General features: G+C 38.9%; 1 protein-coding gene across 1 annotated transcript in view; it reads right to left on the bottom strand.

The window, feature by feature from the left end:
- Window positions 1–16,080, bottom strand: part of LOC124371300 (organic cation transporter protein-like) — a 60,969-nt gene that overhangs the window by 31,985 nt on the left and 12,904 nt on the right. Inside the window, 5 exon segments of the mRNA XM_046829637.1 lie at window positions 2,311–2,461; window positions 9,871–10,039; window positions 11,546–11,694; window positions 12,522–12,628; window positions 15,548–15,785. Of these exon segments, the coding sequence (XP_046685593.1) occupies window positions 2,311–2,461; window positions 9,871–10,039; window positions 11,546–11,694; window positions 12,522–12,628; window positions 15,548–15,785 (814 nt within the window).

Raw genomic sequence — 16,080 nt, 5'->3', positions numbered from 1 at the left:
ATAGTACCTCACTGATAGACAGGGCAAACTAAGTGAACATACTCGTACATCATTCCGTAGAACAAACACCTTACACACACGTTGCGTAATCTCATCGTCATCGCTCTGTCAATCTAGTGCGTATAGTACCTCACTGATAGACAGGGCAAACTAAGTGAACATACTCGTACATCATTCCGTAGAACAAACACCTTACATACACGTTGCGTCAATCCCGTTGTCATGGCTCTGTCAATCTAGTAGCTGTAGTACCTCACTGATAGACAGGCCAAACTAAGTGAACATACTCGTACATCATTCCGTAGAACAAACACCTTACACATACGTTGCGTAATCTCATCGTCATCGCTCTGTCAATCTAGTGCGTATAGTACCTCACTGATAGACAGGGCAAACTAAGTGAACATACTCGTACATCATTCCGTAGAACAAACACCTTACACACACGTTGCGTAATCTCATCGTCATCGCTCTGTCAATCTAGTGCGTATAGTACCTCACTGATAGACAGGGCAAACTAAGTGAACATACTCGTACATCATTCCGTAGAACAAACACCTTACACACACGTTGCGTAATCTCATCGTCATCGCTCTGTCAATCTAGTAGCGTATAGTACCTCACTGATAGACAGGCCAAACTAAGTGAACATACTCGTACATCATTCCGTAGAACAAACACCTTACACATACGTTGCGTAATCTCATCGTCATCGCTCTGTCAATCTAGTAGCTATAGTACCTCACTGATAGACAGGGCAAACTAAGTGAACATACTCGTACATCATTCCGTAGAACAAACACCTTACACACACGTTGCGTAATCTCATCGTCATCGCTCTGTCAATCTAGTAGCTATAGTACCTCACTGATAGACAGGCCAAACTAAGTGAACATACTCGTACATCATTCCGTAGAACAAGCACCTTACACATACGTTGCTTAATCTTATCGCCATCGCTCTGTCAATCTAGTAGCTATAGTACCTCACTGATAGACAGGCCAAACTAAGTGAACATACTCGTACATCATTCCGTAGAACAAACACCTTACACACACGTTGCGTAATCTCATCGTCATCGCTCTGTCAATCTAGTAGCTATAGTACCTCACTGATAGACAGGCCAAACTAAGTGAACATACTCGTACATCATTCCGTAGAACAAGCACCTTACACATACGTTGCTTAATCTTATCGCCATCGCTCTGTCAATCTAGTAGCTATAGTACCTCACTGATAGACAGGCCAAACTAAGTGAACATACTCGTACATCATTCCGTAGAACAAACACCTTACACACACGTTGCGTAATCTCATCGTCATCGCTCTGTCAATCTAGTGCGTATAGTACCTCACTGATAGACAGGCCAAACTAAGTGAACATACTCGTACATCATTCCGTAGAACAAACACCTTACACACACGTTGCGTAATCTCATCGTCATCGCTCTGTCAATCTAGTAGCTATAGTACCTCACTGATAGACAGGCCAAACTAAGTGAACATACTCGTACATCATTCCGTAGAACAAGCACCTTACACATACGTTGCTTAATCTTATCGCCATCGCTCTGTCAATCTAGTAGCTGTAGTACCTCATTGATAAACAGGCCAAACTAAGTGAACATACTCGTACATCATTCCGTAGAACAAACACCCTACACACACGTTGCGTAATCTCATCGTCATCGCTCTGTCGTTATAGTGGCTATAGTACCTAATAGATAAACATGTGTTGATGAGATCAATTTCAGCAGTCAAGATCAACAGTTTCTATTCTTGCTGATCTAAACATAACAATCCAACCATAACCATTTTACTATTTGATATTCAATAATGTCACTGATGTGTCAATAATGTCATTGTTAAATATTATTACGACATTGTTTTAAGTTATTATTATTATCAATAACGTATTTACTTATTTGCTAAATTTATTGATATTTTAAAGTTTTAAGTAATAATTTGATTTTATTACGAAATATACTTGCAAGCTACAATGGAGTTTAAACCTAAAAACACGAAAACTGGGAACCCCTGTATGTTTTATTAATGAATACTTATATTATATTTTGTTTGTTATTATAACAATATAAGTTTACTATGATAAATGGTCTTTCATTAATCTGATTTCCTAATTCCCATTGCCTAACAATATAATTAAAGCAATTGGAACAACAAATTCAATCATGCAGACCAAACTTTGGTAGTGAAGCTATAAAAACGTTTCCAAAAGTCATGAATTCATTTATTTATAGAATAGAACTGGTAAGAATGAATGGTAAAGCATCGGAATTGACACCCACTTGCCTTTTCTCTCTTGGCGACCAGATTGTCCAGAGTATGCTGTGTAGACTCTGACAACTGTTTCTTGTTGAGTCTTGCAATATTCTTCACGACGTTGACCACTTGTTCATAGTACTCCATGGTCAGGTACCAGTGTACTGACTCACTCACCAGCCTGTACAGACGTTGGGTTAGAACCGTAATCACTTATAGCTATGCCTTATTAATTAACACTAATATTATAAGCATGTATCAGTACTAGTGTGTGCTTTGTAGACTCTAACAACTGTTTCTTGTTGAGCCTTAAGTTATGGGTACAGTGTCCATTCAGCGAATTTTTAAAGAAAATTACCTCCTATAAATCCAATATTGAACCAATACTGAACAGAAAAAGTGTATTTTAAAGTAATATATATTTTTGAAATTCACTTGATTAAAATGTAAGTAGAGTACAAATATTTTAACTCTTACAATTATGAAGAAATTTCCACATTAAATATAAATGTTATCACAAGCCAAGGACGTTTAGAAAAAAGGTTAGATTTATTTTTAAGTGCTTCTTTTTTGTCGTCGTTATACACTCTGAGCATTACTGAAGAAGTAGGGTCCCAGATGATAATCTGCAGTGATGTACATAGTGTTTATGTTTATTGGAGGTCCACGGGGAAATGTTTGTAAATTGTACACTAACAGTAACTATTTTAGTTATTTAAAAATATAAAAGAGATCTATACAAACATAAATTATAGAAATTAAATGTGTTGACAATTTATAGGCGATTTCAATGATTTTTTGCCAGGTAGTAAGTCTTGTACTCGTGTAAGCGTAAGCGTAAATCGTGATCCTATTCAGACAGCAACTAAGGTGCACCACATTTATAAATGGTAATAGTATCTTCTGTAAAAAAGCACCATAGTATAATTCCCCTAAAATTAACCAAATTAAGTCCTAAGAACTATTGGAAGGATCTCACCCATACAGCCACGGAGCCACCGGAACAACTGCGCTCGTCTTTTGAGCGACTCCCCCGACCTTTGATAACCGGCGTCAGTAGCGCCCTCTATCATGCAAGACAACTATGCCTATCTGACCACATGATAACTAACCGTTGTGCCTTCGGCACAAGTTCAATAAGCTTAAAATGTATTCAATACAAATAATATGATTAATTAATTATTAAAACACTCTATACGTTATCAGTATCCTTTTCACATTTCGATCATCCTTTTTATCTGTGAATCTGACTCAAACTGATAAGATGAATATTGAACATTTTTATTGTTGGGTGAAGGAGGACAAAAATTATAACAATTCCTATATTGAAAGATATCTTTCCCAAACCAAAAGGCCTATCAAAATCCAAACATATCACTGTTTTCTTCGTCTATTTACATGCTATGTAAATACATTGGTCAAATATCACTGACTGAATCATCATGAAATATCGAAAACTATGGATTTATATGAAACTTTGTACATATGTTTGTCCTAACTCTTAGACGCTCGCTGAGAAACGGGGTTGAACATGTCGTCCTCAAATAACGGGAATCCGCGAAAACCTTAGACTTTGTATTGTCCCAAGTCGGTTAAAAAAAATAAATTTAGCATTTGCGGTTCTACACAAATTCTTTACACAAAACATCGCAGTACCAACTCTCTACACGAAACACCTCAGAAGCAACTCTCTACACGAAACATCGCAGTACCAACTCTCTACACGAAACACCGCAGTAGCAACTCTCTACACGAAACACCGCAGTAGCAACTCTCTACACGAAACACCTCAGAAGCAACTCTCTACACGAAACATCGCAGTACCAACTCTCCACACGAAACACCGCAGTAGCAACTCTCTACACGAAACACCGCAGTAGCAACTCTCTACACGAAACATCGCAGTACCAACTCTCTACACGAAACACCGCAGTAGCAACTCTCTACACGAAACACCGCAGTACCAACTCTCTACACGAAACACCGCAGTAGCAACTCTCTACACGAAACACCGCAGTACCAACTCTCTACACGAAACACCGCAGTAGCAACTCTCTACACGAAACACCGCAGTACCAACTGTGTACACGAAACATCGCAGTACCCGTTCTTTACGTAAAACACAGCAGTACCCACTCTCCACACGAAACATCGCAGTACTCTTTCTTTACGTAAAACACAGCAGTACCCACTCTCCACATGAAACATCGCAGTATGCTTTCTTTACGTAAAACACAGCAGTACCCACTCTCCACAGGAAACATCGCAGTACCCGTTCTTTACGTAAAACACAGCAGTACCCACTCTCCACACGAAACATCGCAGTACGCTTTCTTTACGTAAAACACAACAGTACCCACTCTCCACACGAAACATCGCAGTACGCTTTCTTTACGTAAAACACAGTAGTACCCACTCGCTACACGAAACATCGCAGTACGCTTTCTTTACGTAAAACACAGCAGTACCCACTCTCCACACGAAACATCGCAGTACGCTTTCTTTACGTAAAACACAGCAGTACCCACTCTCCACACGAAACATCGCAGTACGCTTTCTTTACGTAAAACATAGCAGTATCCACTCTCCACACGAAACATCGCAGTACGCTTTCTTTACACGAATCACCACAGTACTTCTTTATATTTTTTACACCATTATATACATTTACTTGTTGGGAGTTTACGCTTAAAAATATAAACTTTTTGAGACAAATTTGGACACAAATGATCACTAACAAATAAAGTAATCTCGGAAATATCGTGATTCAATTTTATTAAAACATAAAATTGCCAAACTTGTCATATTGGTAGCATTTTGATTCAATTTAAAACACTGAAAAATAAAATTGTTGTATAACATGAGCTGAATAAATAGTTAATTAATGTGTTTTTCTATTACATTTTTAAGGCTTTCATGCGGTAAAATAAACATTTAAATTTTGCCCTAGAGTATAATCTTTAAATTGTCTTAAAACTCATGTTTAGTAAGTCTTTTACAACAAACCATACTGTACTGATAACAGAGCAGATTCGAAGTCTTCAAACAATTAAGTTTACATGTTGTTTGTCAACTTCACTAACTCTATAAACATTAGTTTAAATATATTAAATATTTTGATCAGTTACATAAATTTTAACGCATATCGAATGGCTAATATATTATTTCTACCGATTTTATTATGGTATAATCGACGGCTGATGTGCTTTTAACATCTACTTTCATCGCATTGAGAAGTGTTATGTGTAAAACCGTGATATAACTCAATATCTTCTCAAGTATTGGACACCGAGGATCCAAATATGGATTGGAAATTGTATCAAAGTAGGAGTGGGAACATTACAGCTTTTCCGTGTGCTTCCATGTAAAACTTTAATCTTGAATTGCTTTGAACCCCGCAACCAGATCGCATTATAATTTTAACAAATGGTTAACGAAATTGTTTTGTATGGAGAAAAAATTTACTATCTTTAAGAAAACTGATTGTAAAGTTTCTAATAGAAATTTTTCTGATAAAATAATACTAATTATTATATTATAGATATAATAGTTATTATAGAATTCAAAGTTATCATTTCTTGTTTTTAGTTTGTTATTGAAGCTGGATGAAATGTTAATTTTTGTAATATATAAAGATTACAACTTCTGAAATTCTATTATTTTATATATTATTGTTTTTATAAACATTAATGAATAATATAATTACGAAATTGTTTGTATTTTTAACGGGTTCATGAAACGACGGAGTTTCTAGACAGGGGTGAAAAATATAATTTTAATAATGTTCAGTGTCATCCTATTTTTCCTGTTTTTACAAGCGTGAGATTTCCGTCATATTATTCCTTATTGTTATTACCAACAGCCAAAAAGTAAACCATATTGTAAGTATTAAGTATGTCAGATATTCCACCTTCATTGCCTACTTACATATCAGAACAAAGTACTTGTGTAATTGTGTTGTAGAATCGCACAAAACATTTCTAATTACTTTGATGTTTCAATCAAAATAAACCTAAAAAACGCTCATATCAGGAGCGCCGCGCCGTTTCATTGCTAGAAGCGCCAGAGAATGTACGCGACATAACCGAGTATAACCGACTCTGTCACAGATATCGACGCCTACTACACCCGGGAGCAACAAAGAAGACTAGGATCCGACCAATAGAAGCGCAAGAGAATGTACGCAACATAACCGAGTATAACCGACTCTGTCACAGATATCGACGCCTACTACACCCTGGAGCAACAAAGAAGACTAGGATCCGACAAATAGAAGCGCAAGAGAATAATAATAATAATAAACTTTATTGTGAACAGACAATGCACACATTGTATCACAATAGTCCTACCTAACCTAATCATTCATACTGACAATACACCATTCAGACATACATTGTATCACTCATGCCTCTCTCACACGATTTACAGGCCCGGCAAATTTATTTGTTTTGATGGTCTTTGAGAATTTTAGGTTTTAATCATCCCAGCGACCCATCATAAACTCACCAACTGAGTAAAATGCCCTCGAAATTAAAAGAGTTTTCAACTGAGTTTTGAAATGTTTTCCATTTTGTTGTTTGATGTGATCAGGGAAACTATTGATCAATCTACACCAACCTGGGATGGTAAATTTCTGAACGCATTTGTCCTGTGCTGTTGGACGCGCAAGTTGTCCATGCCTCTCGTCCCGTGTTGGTGAACATCCCGTCCCCTAACTAAAGCACACCTTGACACGGAGTAGATGATCACCTCGAGAATGTAGAGACAGGGCAGAGTCAGAAATCCCAGCTCCCTAAACGCGCTTCTACACGACTCTTTATTGTTTAAATTCAAAATTACTCTTACGGCTTTTTTTTGGAGCCTGAAGACTCGCTCCAGCTTGTGCTGTGCACAACTGCCCCAAAGTTTGATTCCATATCCCAAGTGGGGATAAATCAAACCATAATAGGCCGTTTTTAATACCGTAATAGGGCAGTGCTTTGCCAAATTGCGAAGGGCAAAGATGCCCGATGCAACCTTGGCACAGACATGATCCACGTGAACGTCCCAGGTTAGTCCTTGATCTAGGAACATTCCTAGGAATTTTGTTGATTCCATTTCATCGAGCGGGTGGTCATCCACAAATACTGAAGGTCTTGTTTCAGATTCTCGTTTGCTTAGCGAAAATTTCATGAAATTTGATTTTGATTCATTTGTTTTCAGGTTTATTTCAGAAAAAAATTGAATGCAGGAATTCAACTAAGAAAAAGTAATTATTTCCAAGTTTTGAAGTGTTTTGGCTTTAACACAGAGAGTCGTGCGTCGTGAATGTACGCGACATAACCGAGTATAACCGACTCTGTCACAGATATCGACGCCTACTACACCCTGGAGCAACAAAGAAGACTAGGATCCGACCAATAGAAGCGCAAGAGAATGTACGCAACATAACCGAGTATAACCGACTCTGTCACAGATATCGACGCCTACTACACCCTGGAGCAACAAAGAAGACTAGGATCCGACCAATAGAAGCGCAAGAGAATGTACGCAACATAACCGAGTATAACCGACTCTGTCACAGATATCGACGCCTACTACACCCTGGAGCAACAAAGAAGACTAGGATCCGACCAATAGAAGCGCAAGAGAATGTACGCAACATAACCGAGTATAACCGACTCTGTCACAGATATCGACGCCTACTACAACCGGGAGCAACAAAGAAGACTAGGATCCGACCAATAGAAGCGCAAGAGAATGTACGCCACGTAACCGAGTATAACCGACCCTGTCACAGATATCGACGCCTACTACACCCGGGAGCAACAAAGAAGACGGCTGGGATCCGACCAATAGAAGCGTAAGAGACTGTACGCACGGTGTGACATCGCTGTTGCCACATATCGCCTCACTCCTGGTAAAAGCACCTCCTTATAATGTTGTTGTTTTATAGTTTTGATTTTAAAACAATGATATTTTTAAATGTAGGCGAGCTTTAAGCGCGTAGCCTATCTGAGATACCACCATTTTGAAAGCTGACCTTGACGTTGAAGATGGCGTAAATTAGTGCAACATTTGTATGTATGACTGTGGCACTGTGCTATGAATGCAAAATGTTATATTAAATGTTATGACTTCTGCATACGGCAGTGCAAAATTTAAATTTAAATTGAAAAATCCATTTAGCTTCTTCATTCACAAATTCATTCGGCCCAACATGACAAATGATGAAACACTTTCCATCTCCCTTCGAATTAAGATATTTTACAATTATTACTATTAAAATGCGAACATATTTTAATATTTGCATATTGTTATTGTATTTTACAATTATACGGACATATTTAAATACTTGTATATTGCCATTGTATTATAACATTAACTATAAAGGTGATTTGTTTAATATTTAATAATGCATGTGTCCTGAAGATATTTACACATTTTGCACTTCACGTGCATATTAACATTAAATGATATGAAATATAAATTCACAATGGTTTATAGGTAACAATCAGTAACAAAGCTTAAGACCTGACAGGTTTGTAAAAGTTCTTTTGTTCTTTTTTTTTTTTTAAATAAGAACAGATCATAAATAATGTATGAATAACTATCATAATATCTTTCAAAATGCAGTTTATAACAATAATATTTCAAAGCTTTAGTCATCATTGGTATACATCTTACGCATATTCTTATTATGTTTGTATAGTAAAATATATTATTGAAAATTATAAAAAAATTGCAATTTATTATATAATACAAGATGAAAACTGCTGAGTTTTATTACACAATTAGTTTGAAATATTGATGTAATACTCTTAATTTTGAGCCCAAAAAATATTTCTGTTACTAAAACAAGTATTTTTTGGAACTCCAATATTAAATATTGAAAACGTCACTGTCAGCCGGGAGGGCAGTTTGGCAACACTGCCAACGCAGCTCTGATTGGTTGAGGCTAGGTAGTGGGGCTGTAGGAGCCACGCCCTTAGCTGTCTTCTCTGCTGCACTTTCGTCTAGATGTTAGCCGGAATCGTTTGAAGTAAACACAAGATGGTGGTACATTTTACTACAATTTATATCTATCGTTTGTAGGTGAAATACTTCTTATTATGTGTCTAAAGTTATCTATATACTTGAAATACTACCATATATTTATAAATATAAACATGACTTCACTTTTGGTTATCTAGATCATTGTTTCATCTGCTTCACGAACCGCTTGCTAGGCTACTGATAAAAATCGATTTAAACTGTACACATGATTATTAAAATGTTATTTAAATAAAACAACCGTTCTCATTTTTAACCTTACTTTGCAAGGTCCCTCAAACTATTGACAAGTGTAATCCATAGTTACAATAGATCAGGTGATAATAATTGTAATAAAATGAATAAACAGGCCAATGAATATTGTGGATATTTACGGATGATCAAATGACAGACATTGAAGTACATCCTGTTCAAGAATCTGTAACATACGAGTATGACCAAAGTACGGGTTCTATAACTTCCATCCACTGTCCAAACTTCCTACTTCCTAACAACTAATATCAACAATTAGTTAGAATGTTAAGCAATATTAATGAGATATAATGAAAGAATAGTTACCATAAGTAGAGAATGTTGACCAGTTTAATGGCTCCTATGAACCGCAATAACACTCGATAGTCCTGGACCCACCACATGATGATAGCGACCACTACTTCTCCTAGAGAGTACAGGGTGTTCATCAGGCAGTTGGCAAACATGCGCTTGTCTCCGCCCACCATCTCTATGGCTGCAACAATAACACTCGATAGTCCTGGACCCAACACATGATGATAGCGACCACTACTTCTCCTAGAGAGTACAGGGTGTTCAACAGGCAGTTGGCAAACATGCGCTTGTCTCCGCCCACCATCTCTATGGCTGCAACAATAACACTCGATAGTCCTGGACCCAACACATGATGATAGCGACCGCTACTTCTCCTAGAGAGTACAGGGTGTTCAACAGGCAGTTGGCAAACATGCGCTTGTCTCCTGCAACAATAACACACGATAGTCCTGGACCCAACACATGATGATAGCGACCACTACTTCTCCTAGAGAGTACAGGGTGTTCAACAGGCAGTTGGCAAACATGCGCTTGTCTCCGCCCACCATCTCTATGGCTGCAACAATAACACTCGATAGTCCTGGACCCAACACATGATGATAGCGACTACTACTTCTCCTAGAGAGTACAGGGTGTTCAACAGGCAGTTGGCAAACATGCGCTTGTCTCCGCCCACCATCTCTATGGCTGCAACAATAACACTCGATAGTCCTGGACCCAACACATGATGATAGCGACCGCTACTTCTCCTAGAGAGTACAGGGTGTTCAACAGGCAGTTGGCAAACATGCGCTTGTCTCTGCCCACCATCTCTTTAGCTGCAACCATACGGTAAGGTGTCTTAAGTTGGTAAATATTATGAAATCATATCTTACTTACACTTTTCTCAAAACGAATTATTGGTATTTTATCCTTTTCAAAAGGTGATAAACCATGCATTTATGTAGGGAATACACATTGATTGGTATTCGAAGTGAACAAACTTGGATAGCGGATCCTAATAGCTTAAATCAGACACGATTAAACCATTACTCGTCGTAACCAATTGCTTATTGCTGATAATAGATAAGTTCAAACGTTAATATAATGTTTGACATTTGCTAGAGCTAGTTGTTCAAAAATATGTAACTCTTTACTTCGAGGGGTGAAACTTAACACCCGGTTAATAATCACTAATACGTAAAATAAACAAAATCTTACAGCGATGGACTTTCCACACAATAAACTAAATTACACAACGGGGAAAAATGTTCGTAAAAAGCAATTATCTGACAACTAGTACAACAGCATAGCCTCAGACTGGTGACAATGGACCCAAGCGATGTCACTGCACACCAGGGAAGGTAGAAGACTTGGGGAAAATCAATGTAAGAATTTTCTGTGTTATAGGGGGCGTCATCTGAGTCAAAGAGAACAGGAAGAAAATTGTCGGGAAGGGGAGGGGGTAAATGGTAGATACCTTCAGCCTTACATTTTAGTCCTGGATCTCAATGTCATGGTCAATATACCTTGACAAATAAGGTAAATAACTCTAACTTGATTTTGGGACAATGATTGGAATCCACTCCGAAATACTAAGTTACTCTACCAGCATGTCTTCTCTATAATATACGAGTTACATGTTCTATAAAAGCTGTTATTTCGGGTACTTCATGCAACGTAAAGAAACAAACTGTGTTGTACTCACCCAAGACGAATGCAGAGTTGAAGGTTGAGCAGAAGCAGACCAAATACTCCAACAGGATGAACGTAGAATACGATGGAGAAAAGGATTGCAGAATTACAAGAAGTCCTTGGACTAAAGTCAAGGTCAATAGTGCTGATTTACGGCCGAATCTGCAATAAAATATGTTAAAATAAGACATAAAACTAGAAGAAACCTAATTAGCTAATAGAATTAGCTAATAGTTCATTGTTTTCAACATACTATATCCTTATTAGTGCTAAACAAAGACATGAAAATGGTAGTGTTCGTTGAGATAGTGTTTAAATCAAAATATTTAGTTACCTTAGTACAAACAAGATGTATAATATTAAAAATTGTGTTTTATTAGAGTAAGATTCAGTTTCTTTACTTAGAATATTAATTTTGGTATTCTCGTGCTCGGTGCAAAATAACTCATAAACTGGTCAGACTTACACATTGTTCCCAGACATTAGATCGGGTGATCGTCTCCACTTGGTGGATAGACATGGCTTGATGTCTGATTGTTTAGGTACCTTGTGCTGGACGCCCGTCAGACGAGAGTATCGTGGGAGCTATCGGTATGACCCTTTACCCTTTTGTAAACCCGTTACTGGTATAACGGAGTTGATTGCGTTATCACCGAGAGTGAACGGTCCTTTAGACAAAGTACGGGGCCCTTATCCCTTTGTAAATCCGTTACTAGTTGGCATAGCTCCTTATAAAAACCTTTTCTTCGGAGCTACTGTAGACCTTCCCTATCAATCGTTCTATTTTGATTTTGAATAATTGCAAACATTTTCCATTCCCCCTTCGAAACCGTACGTTAATCTTGAATTTCATTCTAGAAACTATCAATTAATTCACTTATAGATTTCATAGCAATTAATTAGGATTGACAATACTAAATAGCCGAATCTTTTTAGATGTGAGCTAGGGGTTACAATCTATGACAGGTGTTAGGCAAGGCCTCGCTAACCTGTCAGAGAGATAGCAGACGATGATGTAGTTCGTGATGAGCCCCAGGTTGTTGACAGTTCCCACCATCGTTCTCCGCCAGATGTTCTCCTCACAGAACAACTTGAACTAAAGTCAAACAGAGAAATGTTTTTTATTTATTTGGAATTATACACTTCACACGTTTAAATTCCAACAAATTATTAATATGTATTAGGAAGGGACTAGCAGTGTTGACAGAGCACCGAGGCACCCCCGCTGTAACGGGGAGAGGCGCGCTCACACTCTGCCCATCTCGAACTCGCTGCCAGCGACACGTTACCCAGGGACACACCTCGCACCCCCGCTGTAATGGGGAGAGGCGCGCTCACACTCTGCCCATCTCGAACTCGCTGCCAACGACACGTTACCCAGGGACACACCTCGCACCCCCGCTGTAATGGGGAGAGGCGCGCTCACACTCTGCCCATCTCGAACTCGCTGCCAGCGACACGTTACCCAGGGACACACCTCGCACCCCCGCTGTAATGGGGAGAGGCGCGCTCACACTCTGCCCATCTCGAACTCGCTGCCAGCGACACGTTACCCAGGGACACACCTCGCACCCCCGCTGTAATGGGGAGAGGCGCGCTCACACTCTGCCCATCTCGAACTCGCTGCCAGCGACACGTTACCCAGGGACACACCTCGCACCCCCGCTGTAATGGGGAGAGGCGCGCTCACACTCTGCCCATCTCGAACTCGCTGCCAGCGACACGTTACCCAGGGACACACCTCGCACCCCCGCTGTAATGGGGAGAGGCGCGCTCACACTCTGCCCATCTCGAACTCGCTGCCAGCGACACGTTACCCAGGGACACACCTCGCACCCCCGCTGTAATGGGGAGAGGCGCGCTCACACTCTGCCCATCTCGAACTCGCTGCCAGCGACACGTTACCCAGGGACACACCTCGCACCCCCGCTGTAATGGGGAGAGGCGCGCTCACACTCTGCCCATCTCGAACTCGCTGCCAGCGACACGTTACCCAGGGACACACCTCGCACCCCCGCTGTAATGGGGAGAGGCGCGCTCACACTCTGCCCATCTCGAACTCGCTGCCAGCGACACGTTACCCAGGGACACACCTCGCACCCCCGCTGTAATGGGGAGAGGCGCGCTCACACTCTGCCCATCTCGAACTCGCTGCCAGCGACACGTTACCCAGGGACACACCTCGCACCCCCGCTGTAATGGGGAGAGGCGCGCTCACACTCTGCCCATCTCGAACTCGCTGCCAGCGACACGTTACCCAGGGACACACCTCGCACCCCCGCTGTAATGGGGAGAGGCGCGCTCACACTCAGCCCGTCTCGAACTCGCTGCCAGCGACCCATTACCGAGGAACACACCTCGCACCCCCGCCGCTTCCAATTTCGCCAGTAAAATCTCAAACTGGACAAAATAAAAAGGCCTGTCGACTTCTCACCTACGTTTAAACTAGAATAATTCGTACATGAGCCTCTTCCGTTGACCTTATCTAAAACCAAATTAATTTCTACTTAAAAAAATAATATATAATAACTAATTAACCTCTTTTTCATAAATTTTTCAAAATCTTAGAAGATATTGATAGTATGCGAATAGGCCCTATATTATCAAACTTAGAGGACGAGGTCTTTTTATTCATAGGGATAATAATACTTGATTTCAATAATTCCGGTAATACTCTCATAGAAAAACTAATACTTATTAACTTAGCCAAAACAGGTTAGTAATGTTTTAAACCACCACATCATGATGATTTATTATTTTTTAACTCTCTTATAACTCCTAAACCCTCATTTCCATCATTCGGAAATGCAAAAATGACATAACCTGTTGATCTAAATTTACTTCATTTTAAAAATTTTTTGTTGATCATATTTGACGTTTACCAGGTTATTGGTTTAATGTGTGAGCTAAAGCTCTTGAATCGGATCAAATTTCTCCACTTTCAAGTTCTATTTATCTACAGATATTTTTCAAAACTGTGGCAGTTAAAGAATAATTAACAATTTTCCACCTATCTATCACCTTTCGCTTAATTATTTCTTTACTGTGATATAAGTTCTTGGTATTATTTATTTAATTTTTTTAACTAAACAAAATCTTCTAAAATAACGAGATCCAATGGCTAAGATTTTAGCTTTATCTAATTTTTCTCACATATACAGCTTTATTACAACTATTAACACTGACACCTAAGAATTCATGAAAGGGTAAAAAAGAGACATTAGTATTTTCATTACTAAAACAAGAACTCCAATTAACACTACTCAGTTTATCAAAATCTATAAAAGGTTTACCTAGCTCGTATTATTAGCTCGTAGTATTATATTGCGATAAGTTTCTTCAATGTGAAGCTCTTATGTGTAAGATTAAAATACAACGATCATTAAAATTTACATAGAAAAGATCACTATTAAAAATGGTCGTCACGATTAAAAAATATGGTCTAAGCAGGTTTGTGAATTGGCTGTGATTCTTGTTCGACCCTTGATTATTGTGAAACACCGTAACGATGTAACATAATTAAATAACTGTTAGTACTACGTGTATTGTCTAGAGTATTGGGGTTAAAATCTCCTATTAATACAATTGGGTGTGAAACATTAGACACATTATTTGATAATTCGTCGTGAGACGTTATTCAGTCTGTAAACACATAACAGATTAACAAAAACAAGTTATTAAGTTGAATATTTAGAAGTAATGAGTCAGAAGTCAAACACTTTATTTTTAAATCAGTTACACAAATATCATCTGAAATATAACATATCACACCCCCCGCTCGATAAGTGTGATTGCGGTTCGACTTCGTTACTGCTACTCCAAATTTCACCGAGAACTATGAAATTTATCTTACACTCTATTTGACCAAGTATTAATAGGAAGTCGTTTCAATTCCTCCGTAGACTTCTGACATTAGCATAAATCAAAATCACATTTCTATTATACTGAGGTACAACAGAATTATTAAAAGTTATACTAAAATTGTCCTTGATACCTGACAAGTTTAGTACGGTACCTCGGTGGCTATAGTTTTCTCCTTGGACTCAAACACCCATTGGTTGCAGGTCTGGGTCACGTTGGTCAAGAACATCTCCGAAGAGCAGAGCTGCGCCGTGGTGTTGATGGCCAGGTTTACACCGTAGCGGTCACACCATGCCGGCTGCAGCGGGTCCCCTCTGTACGGCACCGCCAGAGACAACCATGGAGGAGAGAACTCGGTCGTGTTCGCTTGCTCGCACTCGGGCACTAGACATCTGTCGGCAAGAAACACTTTATATTTATAATCGCGATCTTTAATCCAAGATTTCTAAATTTATGCCAAAATAACGTTGAATCTCTTGAATTCTCTTGCGTATGATTATCAATAACTGTTTTGGTGTCTTTGAAAGTCTATAATTAAGAGTCTTTCATTCCACAACAATTTAATAAGTTGTATACCAATTTGAAGAGAATCGGAATGCAAGTGTAATGGACGTTTAAAAATACAATTTTAAAACATAGTGAGATAATTCACATATTTTTAATTCGGTAACGCTATATTGTTCGCAG

Source organism: Homalodisca vitripennis, unplaced genomic scaffold (assembly GCF_021130785.1).
Source record: "Homalodisca vitripennis isolate AUS2020 unplaced genomic scaffold, UT_GWSS_2.1 ScUCBcl_1220;HRSCAF=4570, whole genome shotgun sequence".
Lineage (NCBI taxonomy): Eukaryota > Metazoa > Arthropoda > Insecta > Hemiptera > Cicadellidae > Homalodisca > Homalodisca vitripennis.
The sequence above is the reverse complement of the archived record's forward strand: the minus strand, read 5'-3'. Positions and strand labels throughout refer to the sequence as shown.